This window comes from Xiphophorus couchianus, chromosome 5 (assembly GCF_001444195.1).
Source record: "Xiphophorus couchianus chromosome 5, X_couchianus-1.0, whole genome shotgun sequence".
Taxonomy (NCBI): Eukaryota; Metazoa; Chordata; class Actinopteri; order Cyprinodontiformes; family Poeciliidae; genus Xiphophorus; species Xiphophorus couchianus.
Genome location: NC_040232.1, coordinates 23,273,066 through 23,287,363, shown reverse-complemented (window position 1 = coordinate 23,287,363; position 14,298 = coordinate 23,273,066). Strand labels below are relative to the sequence as shown.

At 37.8% G+C, this 14,298-nt stretch overlaps 1 protein-coding gene across 3 annotated transcripts in view; it reads left to right on the top strand.

The window, feature by feature from the left end:
• vps13b (vacuolar protein sorting 13 homolog B) overlaps nt 1–14,298 on the top strand; it is a 301,127-nt gene that overhangs the window by 217 nt on the left and 286,612 nt on the right. For 2 of the 3 annotated variants that reach the window (XM_028016693.1, XM_028016690.1), the window contains exons 2-3: nt 1,662–1,815; nt 2,945–3,088. In XM_028016693.1, coding sequence (XP_027872494.1) covers nt 1,669–1,815; nt 2,945–3,088 — 291 coding nt within the window. In that variant the 5' untranslated portion in view covers nt 1,662–1,668. Of the gene's footprint in view, nt 1–1,661; nt 1,816–2,944; nt 3,089–14,298 lie in introns of those variants that run through there. The other variant, XM_028016692.1, reaches the window with a different exon arrangement.

The following is a 14,298-nucleotide window of genomic DNA, read 5'->3' as shown; positions in this document are numbered from 1 at the left end:
AGTACGAAGCTGCTTTAATGACAGGTAGGGTTAGCATAGCTAGCCCCTCTCTCTCACTATCGAGAAGTGCTCCTTAGTAAGTTAAACTTCTGGTTACACAGCACTTTAGTTCTGTTTATGTCTTTATCATTTTGAAATATAGGACGCTGATTACTGGTTCTGGTTCTCCGTCGTTGCATTTCGCGAGGAAAAGCCGCATTAGCTCTCACGTTAAACGACTGTGATAAAGTTTAATTTACGAAAAGTTAACACGTAAATAAGAGTTTGTGCAGCTAAATATTTGATAAAAATCATCTTTAAACGGGGAATGACACAGCTGTTTGATACATTTTGATATGAAGCAAATGGGAATACGCCATTAATGTACACAAAATGTCACCTTTTTTGCAGATAAAAGACCCGAGATATTTGGAGTTTTAACTGCAGAAAAAACACAGGTGTGGTCAATATCTTTAATTAGCTTCCTTCCATTCTGTGTTTTTCAGATATGCCCAAGTACTGCCTTTAGTGACGCACATGAGATTATTTTTACCTTCTGATCGGTAACTATTGAAATTAGGATTTCTGCTGTTACCAATACCTAATTTCATGCTTTAGCAATGTGCCAATATCCATACCATCAGTAGTTTTCTATTGGGCATGACTATTTTTCAACAAAAACAACAACAAAACAATAGTGCAAGACGATCACACACGTTAAATTGTATAAATATGTCATAAGTTTGGTATTTAATCATACTAGTAACACCTGAGAACACATTAAACATACATGCTTTAAACTAATTTTTAACATCTCGCATACGTAAATGAATTTATTTTAAATTCGTTCTCTACTATGAATATACATTTTAGCCGGGTGCTGTACTTCCAAAGTCCAGTTGTTTAATGTGCCTGTACTTTATTCCAGTCATCAGCCATTTGAATGTTTATTGTTTAGAGATTTATTTGTTTATTTGGAGCAAGTAGGTTCAAATCAGGCCTGGGTTCTTTTTGAATGGAGTTTGCAGGTTCTCCCAACGCATGTGTGTGTTTTCTCTGGGTACACAAGCTTCCTCCCATAGTCCAAAAGACATGACTGCTAGGTTAAACTGTCTCTCTAAATTACCCTTAGTTGTGTGTGTGTGTGTGTGTGTGTGTGTGTGTGTGTGTGTGTGAAGGGGTATATGTCCAGTGTGTCTCTGTGATGGACTGACAATCTGTACCCTGCCTCTTACCCAATGACCGTTGGAGATAGGCACCAGAGCAACCTCTTTTTCCCTGTTCCATGAGATTAATGGACAAGCCTATCATAACAAAAATAGAGTATATCTTGATGTTAAGCAAGTGTTTACATTTTCTGTCATTAAAAATCACAATTTCTTATTGTGGTTTTCAAACGCTTGTACTTCAGACGGTGTGAGTTAGAGATCAAGTCCTGCAGGAAAATGAAATCATTATAAATCTTGGGAGAAGAAGGAGACACGAAGCGCCCTAAAATTTCCTAAAATTTCCTGGTAGACGGCTGTGTTGACAGTAAATCATCTTTATTTGTGGGATGGGGATGTAGAGCTTAAATTGCTCTCTACACCACCCCAGTCACTGGTACAAAATTCTACAAATGAACACCATTATTGCCCGACATTGTAGTGTTTTGCTGAGCCTTTGACTTGTGTCCACCACAGTGAAAAGATGCTGGAGTCCTACGTCACGCCGCTCTTGATGAGCTATGTGAACAAGTACATAAAGAACCTGAAGCCATCTGACCTACAGCTATCTCTATGGGGAGGGGACGTGGTGCTCAGCAAGCTGGACCTGAAGCTGGATGTGCTGGAGCAGGTGATGTATGCTAAATAGAACTTGGTACTTTTCTGAACATTGATCAAGATGGACTCCATACTTTACTGCAGTTCTCCACCTTTTATCTGCCACACTGTCAGAGGTGCAAACAAGTTATAAACATAACATTGCATTTGTCTGAGAAAATGTAGCTTAGAAAAATATGCAACAAACAGCCTAAATAAAGAAATATGCCTTGAGTAAAGTGGTTCAGTGCAGGTGCCTGAGTCACCTCATTATGAAGTGAACTTAAGTAAAAAACTAACTGCTTTTTTGGTATATTTGCACTTAATGTCATTGGTCTTTGTTACAGTAGTGTTTTAATTCTGGATCTCAAACGTGCTGCTGCTTATGAAAGAAAGTAAAGAAAGCAAATTGTTCATTTTTCAGTAATAGACCTGAGAAAGTGGCCTGGAAGTTTAGGAAGCTGTGTACACACACCCATGTACAATTATGTAGAGTGTTGATATAATGAATGCATTGATTGAGCAAAAAGGACAAAACAACATTCAAGTGAGTTTCCAAGAGGAACTTTATGACCACAAAATGAAATTAAATAGTAATGACCTGGAGCCATCAAGAGAATGAACAATTCTTCAATATAGGAATAATTTTAAAGAAATGGATTTAATATTACTGTGTGATTGCATTTCCAACTCTATGGCATCAAATGGAAGCTGGCTGTACCCCACTTAATTACAACATGATCACAATCATTTTTCAATTGAAGTCCAGATGGATTCTATCGAGGTAACTGCTTAAACACCAACCAGGAATCTTCCTGTTACAGTTATAGGTGCAAGTCTTTCGGTATGTTTCTAACTGCTTTGCATTTCTAGAGTGTGACTTTTTTTTCATTTGCTAAATGGCTCAAGCTCAGTCAGATTAGAAAGTAAGTAGCAGTTTTCAAGTTTAGCTCTTGGCCATTCTAACATTCTGTATGTTTAGCATCGTTGTCCCTCTAGAAGATGAACTTTAGGCTTAACAATATATCGCCAATATATTGTCCAGGCAAAATTCATGAATGAAATTTTTATATCACAAAGGACTGTTTGAAATGCAGTTAAATATTGCTCTGACTCTTATTTTAACAATTATTTGTATGTTTTATATCTTTGTCTTTTTGCAGGAGTTGAAGTTACCATTTACGTTCATGAGTGGCCATATCCATGAGCTACGGATCCATGTACCCTGGACCAAGCTGGGCTCTGAGCCTGTTGTCATCACCATCAACACCATGGAGTGCATCCTCAAGTTAAAAGATGGAGCACAGGTCAGTTCTTTATGAGAAGCATATTTTTTGAGTTAAACTGACATCTGGGCTGAAATAGCACTGACCAGAAAGTCTTGTTATTTAAGGTTCACTGTATGCTAAAATAAAACTCTCTTATACATTTATCTTAATGTTTCCAAAAAGTGTAATAGGTGTTACAAATGCAGCTTCTTTACACACCTTTCCACCTTCTTGACACAAAGGGGAAAGGTACAAACCCTGGACTGTTGCGTCAAGGTCTCTGTATATCTTTAGTAGTGAGGAGATGGCAGAAATTATACCACCTGAAGCAGACAGTAATCAGAGCAGATACAAGCTAGCATTTGCTCTGAGCAAGGCTCTGAGAATTGACAGCAAATTTCTGCCATTTCAGAAATCCATATCAGATATTTCTTAGAATTGGATTATTTCATGCAATTTAAACATTATCACAACACAATGCTGCTAATTTTGCCAATTCTGCATCCATGGTGTTGCATTTTTTGGTGTACCCCAAGATTGTTGACTGTGTCCTACTAGCAATCAGCTGGAGCTGCATTTATTCCTGTTCATCTGTTCGTTTTTCTTTACCCACAACACAACAGTGAAATACATTAAAATGGACCTTTTTAAAACTGCTGGCAGACTCAACTTAAGAGTAAGTGGTGGGATATGCCCACTATCAGCTATATAAGCAATTGCGTGTAGTAATAAAGATGCTGTATGGAGTATGTATTTTTTACTTTTTAAAGTAAAAAAAATATTTTACTGGTAAGGTTTGAATCCACTAGAGTTCACCTAGACTGTAATAAAATGGATTGTTACAATAATGCATAAGATATTTACTCCTCATTAGACAGTTTTTTTACAAGGAAAAAATTGAGAAGTCTTACCTGATTCAAGATGCAGATTTTGCCAAGTACTCACAAGTACTTCACTCATCATCATTAGAAATGATTTAGAAAATGTCCCTTTAAATGAAACCAAAAAAGCAGATTTTGTCTTACTAGGTTTCTCAAGAGTACCATGTCGAAGATTTTGTGGTTTCACCATTTAACCAGTTTGATGCTGTTAAAATGCCTTTTTTCATAATATCGCATTTACACACTTTAGATGCTGAGATAATGTTTTATAGTTTCTGTAGTCATAAATCTTTTTAGTTTTGAAGTTCAGTGATGTAAAAGCAGTTGTCTTGGATACAATATTTTAGATTTTTCTGGACTCATGTTTGCCACCCATGCTGGTTATAAAATTCCAAATGCAGCTCAGAGCTGGCCCCTTATATGGGGAGGCTGAAGTTTCAAGGCCAGATGTCCCAGAAGAAACACATTTCAAGGGAAGTCAATTACAGCTAATTATATAGGCAGCAGCAAAAAGATTTGTAACACATGAGTTTGAGCTCCCCAGAACTAATGGTAAATATCATTCTATGCAGGTGGCTACTGCTCATGCTATCACGTTTCCAGTTCTATGGAAATTTAGACTTGTTTTAATGCTTCGTACACAGCTTTAGGTCATGTGCCAGTAACAGCACTGATGTATTCTCAAAACAACTATTTGTTACAGATGTTTTCTGAAAGGCTTTGGGTAAAGAGAAGATTTTGGGGAATTGCAAATGACATTTGGACAAATTATTCAGTGGTATGCGAACCCAAGAGACATAATTTGGAGTAAAGCCAGACTTACAGGAGAAATCTTTCAAACATGTGGAATTTAAATGAAGCCCTGCACTTCTCCCCTGTCTGGGAGGCAGGAGGCTGACTACTGGGTTTTAACCAAAGAACATGAGGCCAGCTTGTTTTTCTTATTAAAGCTGTGATTATATTAATGAGGATAATTATAAGATCATAACAAGAATAAATAATAAAGAATTTAGTGAATCTTTGTATATATAGTTCCATCTAATGTTGATATACGTTGAATTGTAATCATATTCTGATTGGATGCAGGGAGCTTGTTTGGCATAGGTTCATGCAACAGATGGGCCTTGACATTTCACCCTGGAGCTCTCGCGCAATTTGCACAACGGCCCAAAGGATTTTGAAAAGAACTGCAAAATCTCATGTGTGTATGGAAAATCTTACGCTTTGTTTAGACAATCACTAGTGTTTCTTTTGTCCAGTGGAACCTTGTGGTAGGCCTCACACCGCCAATGTGTGGAAATGATAAATGATATCATTAATATGGTTTGTTTTCATAATTACCGTTAAAGCCTGAGCTCTGGCCTGTAAAAACATCCGCACATCTTTTGTAGTTCATTAAAGGCCACGTAATTTGACCGGAATTATTTAGACCTTTTGAATGTTCATGTTTCCTCCCGAGAGGAACCGGGTAATATTAGGGATATTGAGATTGCCCAATAGGGTCCATCTGCACAGCAGCATGAGCAGCTCACGACTGTGGTTTCCAGAAAATGTGGAAACTTGGGCATTTAGCAGCAATTGGAGATTACAGCTCCTGCTGACAGTGTAATTGCTTGAAATACAGTGTAATAAGGATTGTAGTACAGAAAGAATGGTAAGGGTTTTGTCCATTTTCTTTAGCTTTAAGTTTACAAACTGGTGGTAGGTTATACATGCCAACATTTTATAAAAGAAAAGTTACCTGCGATAAATTAATTACAGTTTATTGTTTGTGCTCTTTTTTTTTAAAGTCTAAAGTATCATTTCTCCAGGGTTCACCTTTGAAAATGACATTACATTACTATTTGCACAAGAATTTACCTTGCTTTTCTTTTCAGACTTACCTTATGAGTTTGTTGCTTGTTGACATAGTAACCTAAATCCCCAACATTACACAATTTTAATTGAAAGTCTAAATGCGTACCTTGATGGAGTTTTTTTTAACTTACATTTGTCCCCTCTTCAAATTGGTAAATTGCCCCAGATGTTGAAGATAAGCCGTGATCAGCTAAGGCAGAGAGGAACTTGCTGGACAGCAGTTACAGCAAAATATTCTAAGACCCTCTTTATTTTTTATGAGACAGTGATAAGGACTTGGGTTTACTGAGCAGAGCCTTTCTGGTTTTGGCTCAGCTCGCTGCTTGATCTGTGGAGTTTTATGACCGCTGAGTGAATTTGCCACTGATGTGGAGTTTTTGATTGATGCTTTGCCTCAAGATGATTTGGGGAGGTGCCTTTGAGACTTGTTGGTTTGGCATGCATTCCCTTCCTCTGTTAAATTCCTTCCAAACTATTTTTAGGGTTTTACACCACCAGACCTCATTGCTCCTAAATAATGGGTAATGCATGTGAATTAGGAAACCCCTTATTCAGGACTTCCCCCAAAAAGCCTAAGCTACTATTCTAAAACTGAACCTATCTCCTAATAGACAGAGGCTTGTTAGTTTATTCTTAGATGTTAAATTTATTACATTAATATATTTATTATTTCACATTTTGTTTCCAAATGTCTTAAAACAGGGGTGTCAAACTCCAGTCCTCAAGGGCCGCTGTCCTGCAACTTTTAGATGTGCCTCTGCTGCACCACACCTGAATAGAATAATTAAGTCATTAGCAAGGCTCTGGAGAACTGATCTACACAAGGAGGAGGGAATTAAGTCATTTCATTCCAGTGTTTTGTACCTGTGGCACATCCAAAAACTGCAGGACAGCAGCCCTTGAGGACTGGAGTTTGACACCTGTGTCTTAAAACATTTGTTGTCCTACATAGAGACTTTACATCTGCCTTTTGAGGTTGAATTCATAATGTGTAAAACAAAAACTTTTGTGTTTATAGACTGATAGTCCATAAATACTAGTAATATTGATTGTGTCAAGATGACTCGTGCACAATATATCAAATTGCAGTTGTCAATATCAATGTTTCCAACATTGTACCATAAAGGACTGCTTGAATGCAGTATTTTATAGGTTACCATATGCAACCTCCTCTCAAAAAACATTACAATCACTTTGACTACACTGTAGCATTTATGTAATTTGAAATCATATGGAAAGGAACAACTGTAAAAAAACAAACAAAAAAACCCCCAGAAAAGCTTCTGCTAGTTTAGACTTCCATGTTTACTCACCTTAGGAGCGAAGCGCAGGCATACAGCTACAGCAGCAGCTGCAGCCGTTACAGCACATCTGGTTCTTTCAAACTCAAAACTGGTTAATGATACACAATCCTGGAAAGCTGAGATTGTTTCAATTTGTACCTCAGAACATAAACACTGTAAAACATTCTTACTTTAGTGGGTTAAAGTACAAAAAAAAAGCTGTCACAAAAGAGTTATTCCCTTAACCTCCAAAAATCCTAAGTGAAAGTCTCTGCTTCATTTAATTCATTTTGAAATTAAGGTTTATGTTTTAGTTAATGTATCTGATGGAGGTTGTGCTAGACTTCTTTATTGTCTGTCATTTTGACTGACGAGGTAAAAAAAAAAAATAGTCACAGTCTATTTTTACCTGTCAACTTTTTAAATAACTTATTCAATTACATTTAATTTTGACTTAGTTTAATATTCAGTCCAAACACGGTGAACAGAAATTCCACATCGAGCCGTCATACATCAAATGGTGAATAATTGTAACATTTTCCTCACAGTGACAAAAACCACTGACTGTGGCTCCAATAACTACATATTAACAATGAAATTAAACTATTGCATTTAAATTTGAACAATTTACTGCTTCTAGTGCAGTGGTTCTTAACCTGGGTTCGGTCGAACCCCAGGGGTTCGATGAGTCAGTCTCAGGGGTTCGGCGGAGCCTCTGCCGTGGAGGTAAAGACACACTTGTGTAAAGTCGTGTTGACACGCCCCGCTTGACCATCACTTGCTGCAGAGGATCATGTTACATTGCTCGGCCAATCGGTGCTGCGGGGAATTTAGTGCGCGAAGTATCAGCGGCTGTCGTAGTTGTACGTCGCGTGGTTTCTTTCTTAATATTTTAATCCATACTAAATATGTCGAGCAAAAAAAGAAGAAAATGAACAGACTTTGCTCTGAAGATGCACTTGCCAAGGTGAAGCCACGCCTCTCTGAACTGGTCTCCCAAAGACAACAGCAGAAGTCACACTGATTTGCAGGTGTGTAATTTGTGCAATACTTTATTCTGGCCCCAAAAAAGTATTTTGTGGATTCAAAATGACAAAAAACAAATTAAATTTAAAATAAAATAAAAAAAATTAGTTATTAAAAAAAATTTATTCTTTGAAAAAATCCAAATTTATTTTTAATTAGTGAAATAGTAAAAAAAATATTTTTGGGGGCTGAAATTCTTTTATGGGGCCGAAATATTTTTTGGGGGCCAGAATAAAGTAATACTGCAATTTGCTGTGAGTTCATGGTTTTGTTCTTTGAGCAAAGTGACGTTCATGCATTGCTCATTTTGTGCACCAGCAAAAAAACATATACATATCTCTTGAATTTGGAAAAAGTTTTTATTTTATTTATCACTAAAGAAGGGTTCGGTGAATGCGCATATGAAACTGATGGGTTCGGTACCTCATAAAAGGTTAAGAACCACTGTTCTAGTGTGAACGCACAGTCTCAAAACTTCCTCTTGCACTGCACGGACCTGAATTGCTCACCCGCTTGTGCGTAACCAAATGTCTCAAGGGTTATTGCTGCAGAGGTAATTGTTATGAGGTTTTGGACTTCTGCTTTGGACAGATAACATCTTATTGCGGTGGCCCTGAGGTGCAAACCACTTCAGCAAATTGAAAGCACAATTACAAATTACAAAACCACTACAACATTAACAAAACGGAAGAGGTATGTCCCAGTAGGAGACCTAAGAAATCGCTGATTGGACTACAGCTCGTTTTAATTTTGAACCGGAAGTTACTCTGGTGTGCTTCGTTTTAAAGAGAAGCAAAGCAAGCGGGAATTCGATCACGTCGCCATGTATTGCCCAAACTGTGGAAAAGAGCTGGTTGAGCCGTCACCAAACTTTTGTAGCAGTTGTGGCAAGAGGCTTTGGATCACCGAGAACATTCATGTTTTTAAAAAACACGTTAAAGCCAGAATAACTTCTGGTTCAAAAGTAAAAACGAGCTGCAGTCCAATCAGCAATTTCTTAGGTCTCCCACTGGGACATACCTCTTCCGTTTTGTTAATGATGTAGTGCTTTTGTAATTTGTAATTGTGCTTTCAGTTTGTTGAAGTGGTTTGCACCTCAGGGCCACCGTATCTTATGACTGTTTTGATGTTGATCTGGAGGTTGAATCTGTAATCTGGTGTCACACTGGAGGCTGGAATTACAAGTGCCACTTAAGCCAAAGTTTTGAAATCGGGGCACATTTCTCCAAATGAAGTGATCGAAAGTCGACAAGACTCTGGACAAGGGATAAACTATCTTTTTTGTTTCAGCACAGAAGAGTTTCTATTTGATTGCTGTTTATAAGAAAACAAAAGTACTTTGTCTTGAGCACAAAATATCCCAAAATCTAGTTCATTTTTTATCACAACCGGAAAGTAGAAAAAAAATAATAATAAAATGAAAATTTTGACTAGCCCAGATAGCAAGAAGTGGAGCATTCAGAACAAGATCTAGTTTTGTCATGGAAATCTGGTAGAATTTGGGTTTTTGGTGGCATGAAACATTTTTTCCTTCTGAAAACTTCTTGTAGCAGGAAAGAAGCTGGTGGAAAAAAATCATCCCAGTAGCTTCCTGTATTCAGTAAGTCGAGCAATGATCAATGCACTTTGGGCAGGATGCTGCTGTTCCACGGTTTAATCCCTGCTCTCAAGCCATCCGGACCAGAGCGGCCTCTCTTCTGACCTTATTACTCTTATTACATGTTCGCTGTTCTGTCTGATATTGTACTTTAAGAAACAGTTACCTTCAATTAAGGCAAATGTTTACTCTAGTGATACTTTGTTCTGTCAGAGACATGTTGCAGTTTGGAAATATATTCTACTTAGCTCATATATAAAGTAAAAATGACAACCACTGAGTGTTACTTTTAAATAACAAAATATTTTATACTTTTTATTGCCTTGGCATGGAGGTTCTTTCCTGTCGTGTCTCATTCACAGTATTTCCAGGTCATCTCACTTTCTACCGTGGTGTGGAAATTGCTTATTTATATTTCTGAAGCAATATGTCTACTCTAAAGCCAGAATCCTGGTCTCGGATTTGTTTTGGGTTTATTTTTAAGTGTAAAGTTGAAGTCTAAAGCTTGTGCTGGTGCTGCAGAAGTGCTGAGCAAATACTTCTTTCAGTCTGGGTATTGAAACATCGTCTTAGCTGGGAGTGGTATTTCCTGACACTGATGGAAAGTCCTCTCCTATTTCATTTGTCTGATTTATTTTATCTTGCTGGTTTCAGAACATTGACTCTTACTACAGTTTGTTCCTTCCAGCTGCACCTCACATGTGTAATTAAGTTGTCAAAGTTGCTTCAGCCACTGCTTACACTGTACAAGGAGCCTGATGCTTACATTGTTCAAGGGGAGCTTATGTTTTGCATAATGTGGCTTAGTGTTTTGTTTGACATAATAGGAAAGAGTCTGAGAAATTTGTAGTTTTGTTTAAACAGATAAATGTCTAGTTTAGTTTTCTGATAAACTTAGATCCTGTGTTGTCACTTCACTAAAATAAAAAGGCTGATGTCATAAAACAAAGATTTGGAATCAATTATTTTTTCTTTGGAAACTATTTTAAGTTTAAAATTCTTATCATTTGAGTGATAAATTCATGGAAGGCAACCGGTAATTTTTATGAATAAATAGAAGTCAGGTTAAAATTAAAACTCTTTCTTATGAATGCTTGTTGTGTTAATATTAAACTTTTAAGTCCAAAGTTGTTTTTGTAAGTTTCTTTGTATATCAAGACTTATTGTAGTATTTTAATGTAACCAACACATTGCCATTATTATCATCGCAGAGTGAATGTACCAGTGGAAGTCACATGCCTCACATGCTCAGCCTTGGCTTGTGGTTAACTGATGGAAACATCTAAAGGACCATTGCTTCTCAGATCTTAATCTGGAAAAATTTACCCTGCTTTTTACATTTTTCTTTGACTTCTATTGTGCTTTTTTTTCTTTCATTTTGTGATTTTTTTCTTTTCTGATGTCTAATTCTTTCTTTTTTCTTTTGCATTAGATCTTCAGTTGTCCTTCATTTATTGTGTGTACAACTATTCATTTCTTAAAAATAGTATTGTTTTACATTTTTTAATAATCACATCTGTAAAACATAGTTATGTTCTGTTTTCTCATAATTTACCAAATCTAGATGATGAAAAATATCTGATTAAGTTGGGCAGCCAGATTGTGATATATTTTGGACACTACTTACAAAAGTACTTCATAAATATGCACAGACTGTGAATATTGTGCACATATGTACGTAATAATTTGCTACACATTTGGGTAACAAATTGTTTTAAAAATGTCAGAACAACCCACTGTTTCCAAGAAAACTAGTATCAGAGATTTACTTTTACATTGCAAATAATAGAAAAGTAGTGTCACATCAGTGTCAAACTAAGCTACAGTAATGGGGCCTGCTGCTTATTTATAACACATCTTTAAAAATTGTGGTTATATATGCTAAAAATTTCAAAGAAGGGTATCGGTTGCTTAAAATTCTCAAGTCCTGCTCTTCGGACACAAGATGAACAATTTTGTGTAATTTTAGTTGATGTGTCAGGATGCAATCACACCTCCTCAATCCCACTGGCATGTTTTCCAGTGAAGAAAACACTGGAAAACAGACTTGGGACTTTGGGTCAGGCTGAAGTCACTGATTTGGTTAAAAAAACGTATCGTAGCAGGGCCCTGGGGGTGGATGAGATTAGCCCAGAGTTTCTTAAGACTTTGGATGTTGTAGGGTGGTGTTGGTTGACGTGCCTCTGCTATGTCACAAGGACATTGGGGACAGTTTCCCTGGATTGGCAGACCAGGGTTGGGGTTCCTCAGGTTTAAAAAGAGGGACCGCAGGGTGTGTTCCAACTACAAGAAGCTCACACTCCTAATCCTCCCTGGTAAGGTCTATTTAGGGGATCTGGAGAGGACAGTCTGCAGAAAAGCTGAACCTTGGATTCAGGAGGAGCAGTGTAGTTTTCATCCTGTCCATGGAACATTGGACCAGCTCCACACCCTCAGCAGGGCCGTGGAGGGTGCATGGGAGTGCATCCAACCAGTTTGCATGTTTTGTAGACTTGGAGAAGGCATTTGACAGTGTCTCTCCGGGAGTCTTCTAGGGGCTACTTGAGGAGTTGAGGCTTCCAGGCCCCTGACACTGTTACGTCCCTTCATGGCAAGTGTCAGAGCTTGGTCTGCATTGTTGGCAGTAGTTAGAACTATTTTCAGGTGAGAGTTGGATTCCACCAAGGTTATGCTTTGTCAGTGTGTTGGGTAAATTGTATTATTAGTATTATCAAATATTTGTTGTATTATGTAGCCTTGTCTCTAATAGGTATTTAGACCTGACACAGTGGTTCATAACCTTCATGATAATTTCTAGGTGCGGCCAGTTTGGTGGCCTCAAGATTGAGTCTCTGTTCTCTTGGCTTCATCACACCATGATCTACAGCCTTCACTTGAGCGGTTCTCAGCTGAATGTGAAGCAGTTGGAATGAGAACCAGTACCTCGAAGTCTGAAAGCATGGTCTTGTGTGCTTTTTTTGGTTCGGGCACGAGATCCTACTCAAAGCAGAGTTTCAGTATCTGCATGCCTTTTTTGCGAGGGAGAGAAAAATGGAGTGGGAGATTGATAGGTAGATGGATTGGTGCTGCATTTGCAGTAATTTGAGTGCTGTACAGGTCTGTCATGGTAATGAGAGAGCTGACTCAACAGGTAAAGCTCTCGATTTATTGGTCAATCTGAGTTCCTACCTTTATCTGTAGACAAGCTCTGAGTAGTGACTGAAAGATCAAGACTGGAGATTCAAGTGGCTGAAAGGCGTTTGCTCTGCAGGGTTTCTGGGCTCTCCCTTGGAAATGGAGTGAGAAACTCAGTCATCCAGAAGAGATGAGGCCAGTTGACATGGCTTGGGCATCTGGTTAGGAAGGTCCATGCCGCCTCCCTGGTGAGGGGTTTTGGGTATGTCTCATAGGGAGGTAATCCAGTGGAGGACCAGGGACTCTCGAGGGACTATGTTTCTTGACTGCCCTGGGAACACCTGGGGATTCCCTCGGAAGAGCTGGTCAGAGTGGCATGGAAAGGGGAAATCTGGGTGTCGCTGCTTAAGCTTCTGATGGCTTGTGTCTCAGGAGCTATTTTGCTAGAGAATCAATAATGAACAGACAACGCCATTGAAATTTTATTTTGGTGTTGTGTAATATCTGTTTTAATGTATATGATGTACAGCTGGTGTATACTACTTCTATGAAATTGCATAGGGAATTTCTAACACAAGTTACACAGTGAACTGAGCAGTGACACACTGGACAGTTCAAACACAGCTAGAATAGTTAAGTACACACTCATATGTTTTATTTTTACTTACTAGATGATTTAATAAAAAAAAACTTTTTAAAACTTAGAAATATATTTTCACTGTTACGTCAGCTTTCAGATTTATGTTGTTGCACAAGTTCTGTGCGTTTGGATTCAAATTTGATAACATTAGAGGTTTTGCCAGGATGAAGAAAGTTACCAATGTTGGTTTAGTTTGTTTCACTATGTTTTCACATTTAACGCCTCCACTAAGACTTGTGGTGATGGGGTTAAAAGCATTTTTCTTTCTTTGAGGTTTATGGGATTTAGTCCTTGTTTAAGACTTCTGACTGCCCCATTGCACATTATAAAGTGTTAACTTTTTTTTTTTAACACCGTCCTTAAAAAACAATGATAGGGTTTTTAAACAGCTTACAGACATCAGCTTTAAAATTAGCATTCAAATATATTCAAAATCCTTTTTTCAGCCCCTTCTGCAGTGAAACAGTAGCTTTTCATGTGTGGATAATATTGGGGAAGTTGTCTCATTAAAAACTAGAATGCTATGTTGTGAGCCTATTAATCTGCTCTGTAACTTGGATTTATTAGTTATTCTGGGCATGTTGAAGTCAGATATTAAACAAAGCCAATTTCACTTTGGCATGCGGAGGTATTCTTGGCTGAGTTGTACAACATGACATCATCAGCGGTGTTTGTTTTTTCTTTTCTTTACAGAATTCACTTATGTAAATATACTTTCTCTTATCATTCTTATCAGCCTGCCCTCCTCAACATGCTGCATGCTCTTTCAGTGGAAGTTTGTGGAGGTTAAGAGGTTTTGTTGATTTCTCTGTAATTAAAACTAGTTTGTAATTGAAACAACTCCTGGATTA